The 16,178-nt window shown below is 40.2% G+C and overlaps 2 protein-coding genes and 1 long non-coding RNA gene across 5 annotated transcripts in view; 2 read left to right on the top strand and 1 right to left on the bottom strand.

Moving 5' to 3' along the window:
• The window catches only part of LOC125239780 (UDP-glucosyltransferase 2-like), a 28,253-nt gene that overhangs the window by 9,841 nt on the left and 2,234 nt on the right, over positions 1–16,178 (top strand). For all 3 annotated transcript variants that reach the window (XM_048147463.1, XM_048147462.1, XM_048147464.1), the window contains 3 exons: positions 2,066–2,282; positions 3,707–3,920; positions 8,911–9,130. In XM_048147463.1, coding sequence (XP_048003420.1) covers positions 2,066–2,282; positions 3,707–3,920; positions 8,911–9,130 — 651 coding nt within the window. The remainder of the gene's footprint in view (positions 1–2,065; positions 2,283–3,706; positions 3,921–8,910; positions 9,131–16,178) is intronic.
• On the top strand, positions 5,574–8,556 carry LOC125239782. The gene is made up of 2 exons (XM_048147465.1): positions 5,574–7,146; positions 7,962–8,556. The coding sequence occupies exons 1-2, from the start codon at positions 6,108–6,110 to the stop codon at positions 7,982–7,984; spliced, it is 1,062 nt and encodes a 353-aa protein (XP_048003422.1). The 5' UTR covers positions 5,574–6,107; the 3' UTR covers positions 7,985–8,556.
• Positions 11,799–15,696, bottom strand: LOC125239783. Its single transcript, XR_007178558.1, has 3 exons — positions 15,139–15,696; positions 13,778–14,394; positions 11,799–11,954 (listed from the first exon to the last, which is right to left on the bottom strand). It is a non-coding gene; the product is annotated as an uncharacterized LOC125239783 (long non-coding RNA).

The following is a 16,178-nucleotide window of genomic DNA, read 5'->3' as shown; positions in this document are numbered from 1 at the left end:
TCTTTCAACGAACAGCCAACAGTGTTGTTGTGGGATTGATGCAGTTTGTGACATGGTAAGGACAGACAGACAGACAGACATCATGATGACGTTAGCGCCTCTACCAATGGCGTTCTTTCAGCGAGCAGCCAATAGTGTTGTCGTGGGACTGATGCAGTTTGTGACATGGTAAGGACATACTGACAGACATGATGACGATAGCGCCTCTACCCATGGGATTTTTTCAGCGAGCAGCCAATAGTGTTGTCGTGGGACTGATGCAGTTTGTGACATGGTAAGGGCAGACAGACAGACAGACATCATGATGACGTTAGCGCCTCTACCCATGGGATTCTTTCAGCGAGCAGCCAATAGTGTTGTTGTGGGACTGATGCAGTTTGTGACATGGTAAGGACAGACAGACAGACAGACAGACATCATGATGACGTTAGCGCCTCTACCCATGGGATTCTTTCAAAGAACAGCCAATAGTGTTGTGGGGCTGATGCAGTTTGTGACCTGGTAAGGACAGACAGACAGACAGACATCATGATGACGTTAGCGCCTCTACCCATGGGATTCTTTCAACGAACAGCCAACAGTGTTGTGGGGCTGATGCAGTTTGTGACATGGTAAGGACATACTGACAGACATGCTGACGAAAGCGACTCTACCCATGGGATTCTTTCAACGAACAGCCAACAGTGTTGTGGGGCTGATGCAGTTTGTGACATGGTAAGGACAGACAGACAGACAGACATCATGATGACGTTAGCGCCTCTACCCATGGGATTCTTTCAGCGAGCAGCCAACAGTGTTGTGGGGCTGATGCAATTTGTGACATGGTAAGGACAGACAGACAGACAGACAGACATCATGATGACGTTAGCGCCTCTACCCATGGGATTCTTTCAAAGAACAGCCAATAGTGTTGTGGGGCTGATGCAGTTTGTGACCTGGTAAGGACAGACAGACAGACAGAAATCATGATGACGTTAGCGCCTCTACCCATGGGATTCTTTCAACGAACAGCCAATAGTGTTGTCGTGGGACTGATGCAGTTTGTGACATGGTAAGGACAGACAGACAGACAGACAGACATCATGATGACGTTAGCGCCTCTACCCATGGGATTCTTTCAGCGAGCAGCCAATAGTGTTGTGGGGCTGATGCAATTTGTGACATGGTAAGGACAGACAGACAGACAGACATCATGATGACGATAGCGCCTCTACCAATGGCGTTCTTTCAGCGAGCAGCCAATAGCGTTGTTGTGGGACTGATGCAGTTTGTGACCTGGTAAATCTTCGTTTTCTTCTGGATGCTCCAACTTTTGTGATCCAGCCGCTTCGCTCACGTTAATTTCGAAAATTGACCTCTTTTAAGGGAAGTGGAGGGTTTGAAAGAGACAAAAATTAACCTCTATGACACTCTCCATCCCTTCAACCATCTCCACTTAAAATATCACGTCAATTAGTCGCTCTGTTTTGCAGTGAAAGACGGACAAACAAACAGATACGCACCCTTCCCCACTGTGACAATGACAACATATATGTCTCTGTTTAACCCAATGGTTGACTGGTAGAGAATGCCTTTTGGCATAAACTCCGCCATTTGTAGGTGCATATTTCTTTAGTTGTGTGATAAAATTTTCATAATAATTGAGTTGCAGGCGTCGATAGGTCACGGTGACCGCTTTCCATCAGGCGGACCGTACACCTGTTTGCCACCGACGTGGTATAAAAAAGTTATTATTTACCTATAGCTATAGGTAAATAATAACTTGTCAAATGGTAATAATAAAATGTCATTTGATATTTGCCAGTCGCTTTTCGGTGAAGGAAAACATCGTGAGGCAACCGGACCAATTCCAATAAGGCCTAGTTCTAGATACCTTTCGGGTCGGGTCGCTTTAGTAAAACTAGTGCCTATGCCAAATCTTAGGATTAGTTGTCAAAGCGGACCCCAGGGTCCCATGAGCCGTGGCGAATGCTGGAATAACGCAAGGAGGATGATGATATACCTATCTAAACTTTTTGTAGAAGAAGATGCGATTAAGCAGGTTATAACTAGTCCTTAATTTCAGGTCAATGCGGATCTACTCTTCAAACCAGTACACAGATCTATTCGGCCCCTTAGCGGCCGCGCGTGGCACAGTGCTGCCATCTCTGTCAGAAGTTTATAACAACATATCTATCCTCTTTGTCAACTCACACCCAGTGCTAGCTCCTCCTAGGAGCTTCCCGCCGAATGTGGTGGATATAGCGGGGTACCATGTCGAAGAGAATACCAGTCTTCCTGAGGTTGGTGAAACGCAGTTTTGAACCCCCGACGCAAAAACGACGGGGTGTTATAAGTTTGACGTGTCTGTCTGTTTGTCTATCTGTCTGTGTGTGTGTCTGTGTGTCTGTGTGTGTGTGTGTGTGTGTGTGTGTGTGTGTGTGTGTGTGTGTGTGTGTGTGTGTGTGTGTGTGTGTGTGTGTGTGTGTGTGTCTGTGGCTTCGTAGCTCCCGAACGGATGAACCGATTTAGATTTAGTTTTTTTTTGTCAAAAAGCTGAGTTATTCGGGAATTTTAATTTTGTGGTTAGGTTATAAACAGTGCTCGGTTTTTTGGATTCGACATGGGGTGAACGACCTCAATCATTATGTTAGTATGGATATGCCCCGGGAATCCGGGCTTAATGTTGTTAGAAAAGGCAAAAAAATATGTACAATGTCCACAATGCCAAATGGTTTTATTGCTCAACCAAAAATATAAAGCAACAACATTAACATTATAAACTTAAACTAAAAATAGTACATAACGTAATAGGCCTTACTAACATGCGATTTCATAACCACTATAAATCTCTCCAACAATTTAAAAATGTGAACTCTTTAGCTTTGATATTCTTACAATAAAATTTAGAAAAACAATTTAAATTTAATGTTCGGTTTGTATAAAATTAAAATAAATAATCATTATTTTTTCAATATTATCAATTTTTAATCTATTTCTTTTTACATCCAGAGATAATTTCGTCGTATCAATATTAACTTTTCTACTTGATATCCCGCGAGGGTGAATCCAAAAAACCGATCACTGGTTATAAATTTTCTGATAAGTATCGTATTCAGAAGACCACAGAATAACCTAACCACAAAATTAAAATTTTGAAAAAAACCGACCGATTTTCATGAAACATGGCTAAAGAACACTCCCGACTAAGGCTTCCCACAGACAGTCTTAAAAATTCATAATCTTAAAAAAAAATTGTATGCAAATTGACACTGACAGATCTGTCAGTGTCTTGTCAGTGTCAGTTTGAACTGTCAGATTGCATACAATTTTTTTTTAAGATTATGAATTTTTAAGACTGTCTGTGGGAAGCCTAACTCAGCTTTCAAACAGAACAACTAAATCGAAATCGGTTCATCCGTTCGGAAGCTACGATCGTCGACGTCGGGGGTTAAAAATACGAAGGGCACCTTTTTAACCCCCGATGCATAAACGATGGGGTACGTGTTATAGTTTGACGTGTCTGTCTGTCTGTGTGTGTCTGTCTGTGGCATCGTAGCTCCCGATCGGATGAACCGATTTAGATTTAGTTTTTTTTTGTTGAAAGCTACTCGGGAGTGGTCTTAGCCATGTTTTATAAAAATCGGTCCACTAGTCGGGGGTTTTTTCAAAATTTTAATTTTGTGGTTAGGTTATCGCACTAAGTATATCTGTACATATTTCCCAGGACCTACAGAAGCTTCTAGACTCTTCGCCAGGCTTCATCTACTTCAGCCTTGGCTCTGTAGTGAAGGTATCCGAACTGCCACTCACCTTGAAAACAAAGTTAGCTCAGATGTTTGGAGAACTGCCTTATACGGTGCTGTGGAGGAGTGATGAAGAGTTGGAGGTGCCGAGAAATGTGCTTGTGAGGAAGTGGTTCCCGCAGGCTGGGATATTAGGTAATGTTATCGTCGATGAGACCTGGTTTGCGGCACTTGCTGACAAAAGGGATATTAGAAGACACCATAGCGGAACGTCGCAATCGGTTGCAATGCAAGCTTCCCTTGTCAGCTATGTGGCAAAATATGTCGCTCTCGCATAGGCCTCTTTAGTCATCTAAAATGTCTCTCGGACATTGCACCATAAATCGTCTGAAATAGACGCTAAAGGCCAGTAGTATCATAGATTAAATATAAGAATATCATACCATCCCATACATTAAAATACGACCGCCTAAGAACGCGCATACACTACACCACACATAGATGGCGCGACCGGGGTGAATGAAGAAAAAAAAATATATTAGGGTACCCCCCCCCCCTACACGTAAAGTGGGGAGTGATTTTTTTTCATGTCAAACCTAGCGTGTGATTTACGAAAATCATTTTTTGGTATTGTTAATATTTTGGAAAATAATCGCTCCAAAAGTGTAAAAAAATGTGTCCCTCCCATCTAACTTTTGAACCACAAGTTTAAATAATTTTTAAGAAAAAAAAACCGTCGCCTTTCGGGTTCTGGTGAAAGCTACTTGCGAATGTTGGATTATGTAGAAATGTGTAAGTATTTTTTAAAACTGCTTTTAATGCTTTAACTATTAGATGGCAACACAAATGAATATACGTATAACGTTAAGGTTTGAGGAGTTTCCTCAATTCCTCATGAATCCGATTATATTATAAGAAACCGAAGCTTGACAAACATTGACTTGAAAACTCAATATGCTTAACAACCATAACTAAATAAATGTCACTGTTCTGGACGTAAGTGCATGCTGTTCTTATAAAAATACCAAAGTCATTATAAGCGTGCCGTTCAGATTTGAGGAGTTCGGTTCTGACTATTATCAGCAGTTCCACTGTACCAAATGTCACTGTTCTAGACGTAAGCGCATGCTGTTCTTATAAAAATGGCAAAGTCACTATAAGCATGCCGTTCAGATTTGAGGAGTTTGGTTCTGGCCATCATCAGCAGTTCCACTGCACCAAATGTCACTGTTCTGGATGAAAGTGCATGCTGTTCTTATAAAAATACCAAAGTCACTATAAGCGTGCCGTTCAGATTTGAGGAGTTCGGTTCTGACCATCATCAGCAATTCCACTGCACCAAATGTCACTCTTCTGGACGAAAGTGCATGCTGTTCTTATAAAAATACCAAAGTCACTATAAGCGTGCCGTTCAGATTTGAAGAGTTCCGTTCTGGCCATCATCAGCAGTTCCACTGCACCAAATGTCACTGTTCCGTACCTAAATGAAAGTAGTTAATTAAAGTTATGTGATGTAATCTTGTTATATTGGTGAACAATAAAGAATATTTGTATTGTATTGTATTGTATTGTAAATGCATGCTGTTCCTTTAAAAACACAAAAATCACCATATGTATGCCTTTCAGATTCGAGGAGTTCCCTCGATTTCTCCAGGATCCTATCATCAGAACTGGGTTCTGAGAAAAATGGGACCAATCTGTATGCATATACATTCAATCAAAAAAAATTTTCAAAATCGGTCCAGTAACGACGGAGATATCGAGGAACAAACATAAAAAAAAACATACATGTAGACGACTTGATAACCGTCCTTTTTGAGAGATATGAGGCGACGGTTAAAAATATGAATATGTCGACGAGTTAGCTAGTATCGCAACTCGTACTAGATTTAAGGGTCAATTAATTACTCTCTGAGCAGAGCAGCGCCATCTATGTTAACCTGCATTGATTTCTTGCCAATTGATTTTATCGCCATCTACCGGTGACCGCTAGAAACGCCAAGCGGTAAGCTTGGGTGTGGTCGATACAGAGCTAGCGCTGGTAATTCGTTAGGTTGGCAAACCGGAAAAAAGGGGAAGTGTCAGGTAGGCCAACCGTCGAATGGTCCCCTCCACGTGGTCGTCCCGGATGACGACGGCAACGACATTCGGGTCGTGACGATCGTGGCGAGTGCACGCTAAGCTAGCTCTGTGACGAACGCACCGCGTTTCTTAGAATAAAATTGTGTCTACTTAAATTCTAATCCGCTTACATCTAAGTAATCACAGTTGATTTTCGTATTGTTTGAATTGGAATCTAATTATAAAAATCTTATCCAACGTTACCAAGTTTTATTTTGGAATTCGTTTCGGTTTTTATCGAAAAATAGTTGTGTGCCAAAAATGGATGAAATCGATAATAATGGGAACCCAGACGGGGACCCGACATCCGAAGTGGTGGGATCCAATCGCCCGCAATCTCCGCGCCTGCCGGCAAGACGAAGTGGTGATCAAAAGTGGCGGCTATTGATGGAACAGCAGAATCGGAATTTCTTAGCTCTATTGGAAACTTTGAACAAGCCGCAACAGTCAACATCAAAGGAAATTCGTCTGCCAGAATTTGATCCTGACAAACCAGATGTCGACGCACGAGCCTGGGTATCCACCGCCGACATGTGCATCGATGATCCACAATGCCAAGGAACACCTTTAATGATGGCACTGAGTCGAGCGCTTAAGAAGCAAGCGTCCACCTGGCTTGCCACCGTCGCCTTCCCAGGAATGAAATGGAGCGACTTCAAAGAACTTTTTATTACAAGGTATGACTCATGTGAAACAGCAGCTGCTTTCTTAATTAATCTGAATTCGAAGAAACCAGACGAAAAAGAATGCCTCGCTTCCTACGCATCCGGTTTAATGTCGTCACTTATGTCGAGATGGAAAGGACTTACTACCGAGCAAATAGCCATCGCTACTGTTTTGAATCACTTATCACGTTTTGAGCCACGTGTTCAACGGTTGTCATTTACAACGGATATCAAGACCCGAAATCAACTACAACAGGAGCTTAAGGCAGTCTCGTTTTTGAAACGGAAATCTTCATCGAGTAATGACGACGATGAGCCTGAGCCTAAGAAGAGTCAAATAGCTGGAGTCAACACAAACATTAAGTGCTACTTTTGTGGAAAATTAGGACACAAGTCAAATCAGTGTTTTTCAAAAAGAAAAGAAGAAAACCGACTGAAGATTGACGCTATCAGGAAGGATCCAACTGCAGAGAGGCCAATCACTTGCTTCTCGTGCCGCGAGCAGGGCCACTACGCAAGCAGCTGTCCGAAGAGGAGTGCACCAGGGGAGAGCAGCACCGAGCCGACAGCCGCCAAGAAGAAACGAGTGGACTTATGCGTCGTTGCTAACCCAACTGCACTCATGCGACTATCCGGTGAGCACTTTTCATTCTGTTATGACTCTGGAGCTGAATGTTCACTAGTCAAAGAATCTGTTGCATGCAAGTTTAGCGGGAAACGACTTCATGACGTTGTGACTATGACTGGTATAGGGCAGACTGACGTAAACTCTACTACACAAATATTGACGATTCCGATGCACAAACAGATTCTTTGTCTTTAGAACTGAATTGAACTTGTATTTATGTTGGTATAGCTAATGTAAGTGTAATTATTTATTGGATATTAAATATTAGCTTGTTGTTATTATCGGTCGCCCTTGGAGGTTGTCCATGAGGTTATGTCGATGACCATCGGTCGCCTCTAGGGGTTGTCCAGGAAAAGCCGGATGGAGGCGAATATCGGTCGTCTTTATGGGTTGTCCATGGGGTTGCCAAGAGGTAACCCATCGGTCGCCTATAGAGATTGTCCAGGAGAAGCCGGATGGAGGCGAATGTCGGTCGTCCTTATGGGTTGTCCACGGGGTTGTCAGCAAGAGCAACCATCGGTCGCCTGTAAGGATTGTCCAGGTGTATTTTTTTGTTATGATCGGTCGCTCTAAGGGATAATTTATTGGCAGTCAAATAGAGATAACCAATAGACGTCCCCAAGAGTTGTCCCAGAGTTACCATATGGAAGCAACTGTAGATTGTTTATGTGTCTTAGTTATTATCTGTTTTACATGTCCCAATGTTATTTTGATGGGTTCTCGGGGATACGGCCATTTTATTTTACATCAAATCACTCTAAAAATGGTCAGGTTGGCCGAGACGTAGAGTGCTTGCTGTTGAAAGTTTGTTTTCTTTTTCAGGTACGTCACACGAGGACGTGTGAGATGTCAAGATGGCCGTGTCGACGAGTTAGCTAGTATCGCAACTCGTACTAGATTTAAGGGTCAATTAATTACTCTCTGAGCAGAGCAGCGCCATCTATGTTAACCTGCATTGATTTCTTGCCAATTGATTTTATCGCCATCTACCGGTGACCGCTAGAAACGCCAAGCGGTAAGCTTGGGTGTGGTCGATACAGAGCTAGCGCTGGTAATTCGTTAGGTTGGCAAACCGGAAAAAAGGGGAAGTGTCAGGTAGGCCAACCGTCGAATGGTCCCCTCCACGTGGTCGTCCCGGATGACGACGGCAACGACATTCGGGTCGTGACGATCGTGGCGAGTGCACGCTAAGCTAGCTCTGTGACGAACGCACCGCGTTTCTTAGAATAAAATTGTGTCTACTTAAATTCTAATCCGCTTACATCTAAGTAATCACAGTTGATTTTCGTATTGTTTGAATTGGAATCTAATTATAAAAATCTTATCCAACGTTACCAAGTTTTATTTTGGAATTCGTTTCGGTTTTTATCGAAAAATAGTTGTGTGCCAAAAATGGATGAAATCGATAATAATGGGAACCCAGACGGGGACCCGACAAATAAAATCACAAAAGTAGAACTTCAGATTTTCTAGGAAAATTATTTTGAACTTGATAGGTTGAACAGTTTTTGTAAATAAAAGAAAATACGGTAAACTACGGAATACATAAAATGGTACTTTCACCGGATGGCGGATTTTAACATAAAATGGTACCCTCACCTTTTTTTTTACATGAACATATTTACAATTATATAAGAAACTAAGACTAAACTTAAAAGCTAGCTAATGTCTAAAATAGGCCCTTGAGGCATTGTACCAAAGATACTAGCGACATTTCCTCGCTGTATCGCACCTTAGAATAACTTCTAATTTCCTGCTATTTAATCAACAGCGCACCGCAACATAAAACTCTTCATCACGCACGCTGGCCTGCTATCCATCATCGAAGCCGTCCACCACGGGATACCAGTACTATCTGTACCAGTCTTCGGCGACCAGCCCATGAACGCTGAGAGGACTGTTACAGCTGGTTTTGGACTAAAAGCGGACTTCCATAGTGGAATGGCGGGCGAAATAAGAAGGGGAGTTGAGGAAATGATTGGAAATGAGAGGTAAGTGGTTTGACATCGCTAGATTTCCATTTAGGTGGAAGAATAGCAATAGCAATAGCATTTAGCAACCTTCAAATCAAGAGTGAACAGGCATCTTCTGGGCGAGCTCACTCCATCGTAGGCCACGTCTTTGCCTTTGGCTAGTCTGTGGTCAAGAGTAAGCCCATTTATAATAATAAAAAAAAAGAACCAGTGGGCGATCCCGTCATTGACGAGAGCAAGGTTGCTCGTCGCTGGCTCGGCCATGTGGAGAGAATGGGAGAGGATCGTGCGGCCAAAAGAGCTGTGCTGATCTACTGAGAAATGGTTCGCCGGAAGGACCAGGTGCCGATGGATTGATGAGGTTCAGAAAGACCTGTGTGATCTTGAAGTGACCGAGTGGCATCAGATCCCACAGGATAGGAGCGAATGGTAGAGTCTCTAGTATCGGAGGCTAAGATCCGCTTTGGGTCGCTGAGCCATCGCAGCTCGCGCAGTAAGTAGGTAAGTAAAGTTTTCGTTTAGCCATATGTATCAGTATAATACTTATAATGTACGAGTCTTCGGCGACCAGCCCATGAATGCTGAGAGGACAACAGCTGGTTTTGGACTAAAAGCGGACTTCCATAGTGGAATGGCGGGCGAAATGAGAAGGGGACTTGAGGAAATGGACACCATCAGGTCTAGCATAAGGCCCTGTATCAGAAACATCTGCATGTGAAGTCGTTGCAATTTAACGGCATTTTCGCGAGAAAAATCACCAAAAATATTTTTCCTAAGGTATGTACATTTTATGTTTTTCCTACTCAGAAACACGAGCCCTTTCGATCTACGACAAACAAACAAGAGATAAAAAATGGTCCCAAATTTTCTATTATTTTGCATACTTGGAAATTAAACGAACTTACCTGTAAGTGAAGTTCTATTTCAATTATATTAGCTGCACAAATTCCGAAATGATATATATTAACTTGTAGTACGCCGTAGTACATACAGCCCCTAGCAAGTAGAGTAGCAATTTAGAGTAAATATTAAAATTTTTGAACGAAAATTCAAAAAACGTTGCGTCACATTTCCGAACGGCGCGTCTCCGTCACGCCGTTCGGCGCTACCAACTTCATTTAGTTTAGAGTGATATACCAGGACATATAACTTCACTGCCAGCGACCCGCTAGGCGATCCTCAATCGCAAGATTACAGAGCGGGAAAAAATATGCTACATAATAGCTACATAAGTATATGCTTATCTTGTAACGCGTAACTCGCGCTGGCAGTGAATATGCCAACTGATATAAAATAATTTGGCTAACAACTCAGCAAAGCCAGCCTTATCCTAAACTTTGTCAGGGATAGCTCCGGGATCCCTGGTTGTCTAGGACAACGCGGGTCCTGGGCGGAGGGTTATCATTTCGGAATTTGTGCAGCTAATATAATTGAAATAGAACTTCACTTACAGGTAAGTTCGTTTAATTTCCAATTATTATTACGCTGCACAAATTCCTTCAATGATATATATTAACTTGTAGATGTTTAGAGATATACAAAGTTTATTTCTGGCTTTGTATTAGGTATACAATGTTAGCCTAGCAAAATTATGTTTTATGTCAAGATTATGTGAATTTTTAACACGTGATAATCCTTAATCACTTAAATTTCAAATTTCTAGTGATATCATCATTTACCAAAAAATGTATTTAAACCAAAAGGAAATCCTTCCTTATTAATATTCATCTAGTACCATCTTATAATACTTATGTTTTATAACTATCACAATCAGCAATGATACATACTATCTTTGTTTTTAAGAATTAACAACTCAACAACTATAGGTACATATAAACAAGTCTTCGTAATATATTACTGCTTACAATTTTACATTCATTGTTAATTGACGGAAACACTTGTTTCCTAACTAACTAGACATCGATCATCGATGCTCTATCAAAATCAATTGTAGACACTAAGGGCCTATTATAAAATTTATCGATAACTTTAGAAGTATCAGGCCTGATGTTTTTCTGGTTACATCAATATTGACTCCTAATCGATTTGCGGCTAACACCGACGCATGGTGGGTCAAATGGGAGGTGAAAATGGAGGTGTCAATACCACTATCTTATTTACTTAATCCACCTACTAATCTAAGTGGTTTCTCATAGGCAATAAATAGTCGTTCACACCCACCACATATAACTATGTTGTTATGCACTCGTTGATCCGTACAGCTACCTACTTTAGAAGTTTTAATAAAGTCTGAAATTTTTATAAGGATCTTTTCAGGATAATGGTAAATAGTATTACATAACTTTATCAAGTACAGATTTTGCACTCCGTGTGCTGTGACAATTGCTAATAGGGTGACTAATTTTTTACTCGGATATTTCACACACTTGTTGACAACGTTGACAAATTGTTTAAAACCAATTACGTCTCGATATTTAGGTTATGGTGGGTATATACGAAAAAACGCACCTTCATAAAGCGTATCACGTTATCATCTGATGAGATCTTTTCTCTCAATAAAAGCACCAAAGCAGATGTGCAACAATTGACACTTTCATACCCAGCTAGCTAGCTACCTCGTTACACAATTTGTTAAAACCTAGTATTTGTGGAATAGATGTCTTAAAACAATTAATATTATTTTCCACAAAACATATTACATAATATTTAATATGTAATATGCTGGTATATTAATACCAGCGTGTCAAGTACGTGTGATACTGCTTGACGGTGTTGGGCGCGAGGGACTGCAGCATGACGTCACCGCCGCCCCCTTCAGCGCCAGCGCTGCCCGGAGAGCCCCGCGGCAAACAGGATAACACGTCGCTGAAACTGCTGGTTGCTGGAATAACATATATATAAATGAGAGCTGGGGCCCAATTCTTTGCATTTGACTTGACAAGTTTTATAAAATTGAGCTTGCCACTTGGTACAATAACAATACCTCTTGATTTTTGTAGAATACATAGATATACATATATGTTTTAGAAAAATCATTTACTTTAGGTATTAGTGTGAATGGGGGAAATATCGTAGAAAAAATAGGGTGTCCATGAAAAAATGAATGCATTTAGCATTTGCGCGACTAGCAGATAAGTCTATATCCAGATTTCTAAAACACTGCAGGACACCCTCTAAACATTCATCATTTAATTCACATTCAAATTCCGAATGAGCCTTTTTAGATTCCCTATCGGCTATCACATTACGTTCGGATTTAACATATGAGGCAAATATTGTGGTATTCGTAATATGTCTATCTTCACATTCACTCCACTGCCAAATTTTGCCTAGCAATTGAATTAAGGTGCAGGTAACATGTCCCCCCGGGCGATGAATATATATGAGATAACTGTTGAATTATCTATTCTTAAAAGAATCTCACAGTCAGATAGGATCAGATCAGAACAAAATGTCTTTAAAGATAAGAAATGCGCTATAAGCTCTAGATAATTTATGTGATGTTCTCTCTCAACATCATTCCATAACCCGGCAGCTGTCTCCCTACCACAGGAGCCGCCTCAACCTGTCAATGAATTATCACTATAAATTTCTCTATAAGATTTATTACACTAAGTTTTGCATTTAGCCTCATTTATAGTTCTTGCCACCATTCTAATTCATTTTTTACACTAAGCATATAAACATAATGAAATCATAATTGTCATTATTTTTTCTTAAATATGTATATTTTTGTCTCTAGTTATTTTGTATACATGTAGCCATATTCAGTGGCAGGACAAATAGAGACTAGCAAGCCAGTTAAACGGGCAACATCCCTAATATAACAATTTGACAAGTTTATAAATAAATTTATTTCTTATTTAACTTTAGATTTATTCTTATCTGGTAAAGAAATATGCAATTTCTTAGAGTCTAATATGAAACCTAGATATTAGACAGCATATCTTTGTTTTAAGCAGTTTTTTCTTCCTTTAAGCCCCAGATAGGAAATGATATCAAATGTAACTTAGTGTACTATTTAAACATTCGTCGTGAGAACTTCCTAGATAGTTGCTCATTATGCAACCTTTTAGATCTTATATGTTTCATGACAGGTCTGAGTAGTCACTGTACATATAAGGAAACATTTAATTCTAAGGGTAAAACTTGAAACTGAAATATTTCAGTATTGGACAAGAAACAGGTATTTCCTATATTTATGGTGTATATGTATATATATATATATATATATATATATATATATATATATATATATATATATATCAAAAAATAGGGCATCTTGAAAATCTAAAGTGCTCATGAAGCAATTTTTGTGCCATTAGTTTCCTCCTGAGTCCTGACATGTAAATTAATAAATTCAATTAATTTTTTAGATTCTTTAAAAAGTCAAAATAAATCACTAATCTCCGTATGATTCTGCCACAACAATATTTTAGACACATATTACTTTCCAAAAGAATTACAACTCACAAGGTAAATGTTTTACAATACCTTTTATTAACAGTTCAGACATAAGTGTTTAGTAAACACCACACTGTCAAAATCAGAGAAAGATATCAATTTAGGAATAACTGATTGTAATGTCATAAATAAAAATGAGATTTTGTTCCCAGATGTCCAAGACCAGACCCTTGGGTCATTGGTCATATTCTGCCAGTGCGCCAAAAAATATTTAATTTGATCGCAGTAACTTATACCAACCTGATCATTTAACAGCTATTGTAATAGTAATATTGCTGAGTGCGACACCTCCGCTGATGATGTGGCTTGGCAGAAGAGGTGGTGTTGTTATGGTTTCCTGTGGTACAGCTTCTGACCTTGGGCTCTGGGTATGTCTCTGTGTTATTGGTTGGGCCCTTGAATTTGTATCTTCTACTAGGTTATATCTTCTTAGGTCTCTTCAGATCTTCCCTAGATTATTCAATGGCATTTAAAAACTTTTTAGCTATGTTTTCTCTAAAAACACTAGTCAACATCACAATATTTTAAGGTCCCACATACAATTTTATTGTAAAGACCCGACGTTATAAACATCCTTTTAAGTTGTAACTCCCTGCGTCTCACAAAAGATGACCAATTCATTCAGCAAATGTTATGAGGGCCAAGCCAGTGGCAAATAATGCGCTTGAGACTTCAGATTATTTCTGTTCTATGGCTTTATACTTTGTAACTTCTGGAGCAGGATGTTTCTTAGTTGACTTGTCCTTTCTTTTCTTTATTTATCTCTTTGTAAGCTGGAAAAAAGGTTTTTGCCAAAAAACAACCTGCTCAAGTGCCTCACCGAGAGGTTAAGACTTCATCGCTTAGATCTTCAATTGCTGAAAAATAGGAATAGCATTTTAGTGCACTTACAAAGCAATGAGACAGCCTAGGTTGGCATACCACTTTTGATTAACTCTAGGATAAAGAGCTGTGCCTAGCCGAGCACGCCACAAAACCCAGTAGATATATCCAACATAATCCAACAAGAAGTTTGGACATCCACAGCAAGTAGCAGTAGGTTTGAGTAAAAAACTCAGTGCTGTCGGCAAGGAATGTGTCTAGTATGACAACACCACAATGCCTAAGACTGCTGGCAGCGAACGCACCTAGTATAGTACGCCAAGATTGCCAAATGCAGTTAGCAAGCGGAGATACCTAGTCTAGTATTCCAATTTTGCTCAGCACAACCTTCACACATAGTGCCAGATACAGTTAGCAAGCAGAGATACCTAGTATAGTATTCCAATCTTGCTCAGCACAAACTTCATACAGTGCCAAATACAGTTAGCAGACAGAGATACCTAGTATAGTATTCCAATCCTGCTCAGCACAAACTTCAAACACAGCGCCAAATGCAGTAAGCAAACGGAGATACCTAGTCTAGTATTCCAATTTTGCACAGCATAATTGTTGTTCCATGGCAGTATTGGCAGTGCAAGGTGTAAAATTCATGTGCATGACCTTCAAAAACATACAACACCAACATCTCACTAGCGGTCAGAATGCGTTTAACAAAGCACACACCACTGTCACCTCACAAAAATATATTAGAAGTTTGAAATTGTAAATTCTTTTCTTACCATTTGTGCTTCATTATGGAGGTCGTCAGAATCTCAATGACAACCAATGGAGACCTGTTACTACTTCTCGACGCCGCAGGCAGAGATGGTGATCTCGAATATAAGGCAAACCTAGGGCGCGGTTTGGATCTTGTAAGATAACGCAAACAATAAAGTCCGCAATGCCCGCGATCATGGCGGCGAGGGACGCCCGCGTTGATCGGCTTTCTTCTATCTTCCTCTCCTACTCTTCTTATTTTCTCGCCTAATTTATCAAACAGATTACTTTCCACACTGTCTAATTTTCTTCGATACATTATAATTCGCATTTTTTCCACTTTTATACGCAGAAAACACTTTAAAATTAGATGACGCGTAATGGCCGTCGGCTGCATGAAAACGACAATGAAGTTGGTAGCGCCGAACGGCGTGACGGAGACGCGCCGTTCGGAAATGTGACGCAACGTTTTTTGAATTTTCGTTCAAAAATTTTAATATTTACTCTAAATATCATGGCTAGGGGCTGTATGTACTACGGCGTACTACAAGTTAATATATATCATTGAAGGAATTTGTGCAGCGTAATAATAATTTCCACTTTGTAACCGCTATACATATAAAGTGTATGAAAAATGGTAACGAAGTGGAAAAAATAAACTTGGGAGGCCTTGGGAGGGGCTCGTGATTCTGACTAGGAAAAACCTTAAATTTACCTATTTAAAAAATTATATTTTCGTAAAAATGCCCTACCAATCTTTGAAGGCCTGTCATGAACGCAGACAGAACTGTAACTGGGCCATTTCTGGATTTGAAAATTTTCATGTGGTTTCCACTCAGAAACGCGAGCTATCCTAATAGGAGAAAAAAGTGTCCCAAGGTTTTTTTCCCATTCCGTTACCATGTTTTCATACATTTTGTATGGCGGTAACGGAATGGAAGATCTGAAAAATGTATGGAATGGAAATCTTGGGCCATTTTTTTCTCCTATCAAGATCGAAAGACCTCGCGATTCTGAACTAGTATGAATCGCGTAAAAAATACCTATGTTACGAAAAAAGTGA

Source organism: Leguminivora glycinivorella, chromosome 26 (assembly GCF_023078275.1).
Source record: "Leguminivora glycinivorella isolate SPB_JAAS2020 chromosome 26, LegGlyc_1.1, whole genome shotgun sequence".
Taxonomy (NCBI): Eukaryota; Metazoa; Arthropoda; class Insecta; order Lepidoptera; family Tortricidae; genus Leguminivora; species Leguminivora glycinivorella.
Note: the sequence above shows the minus strand (reverse complement) of the source record. Positions and strands in the feature narration are given on the sequence as shown.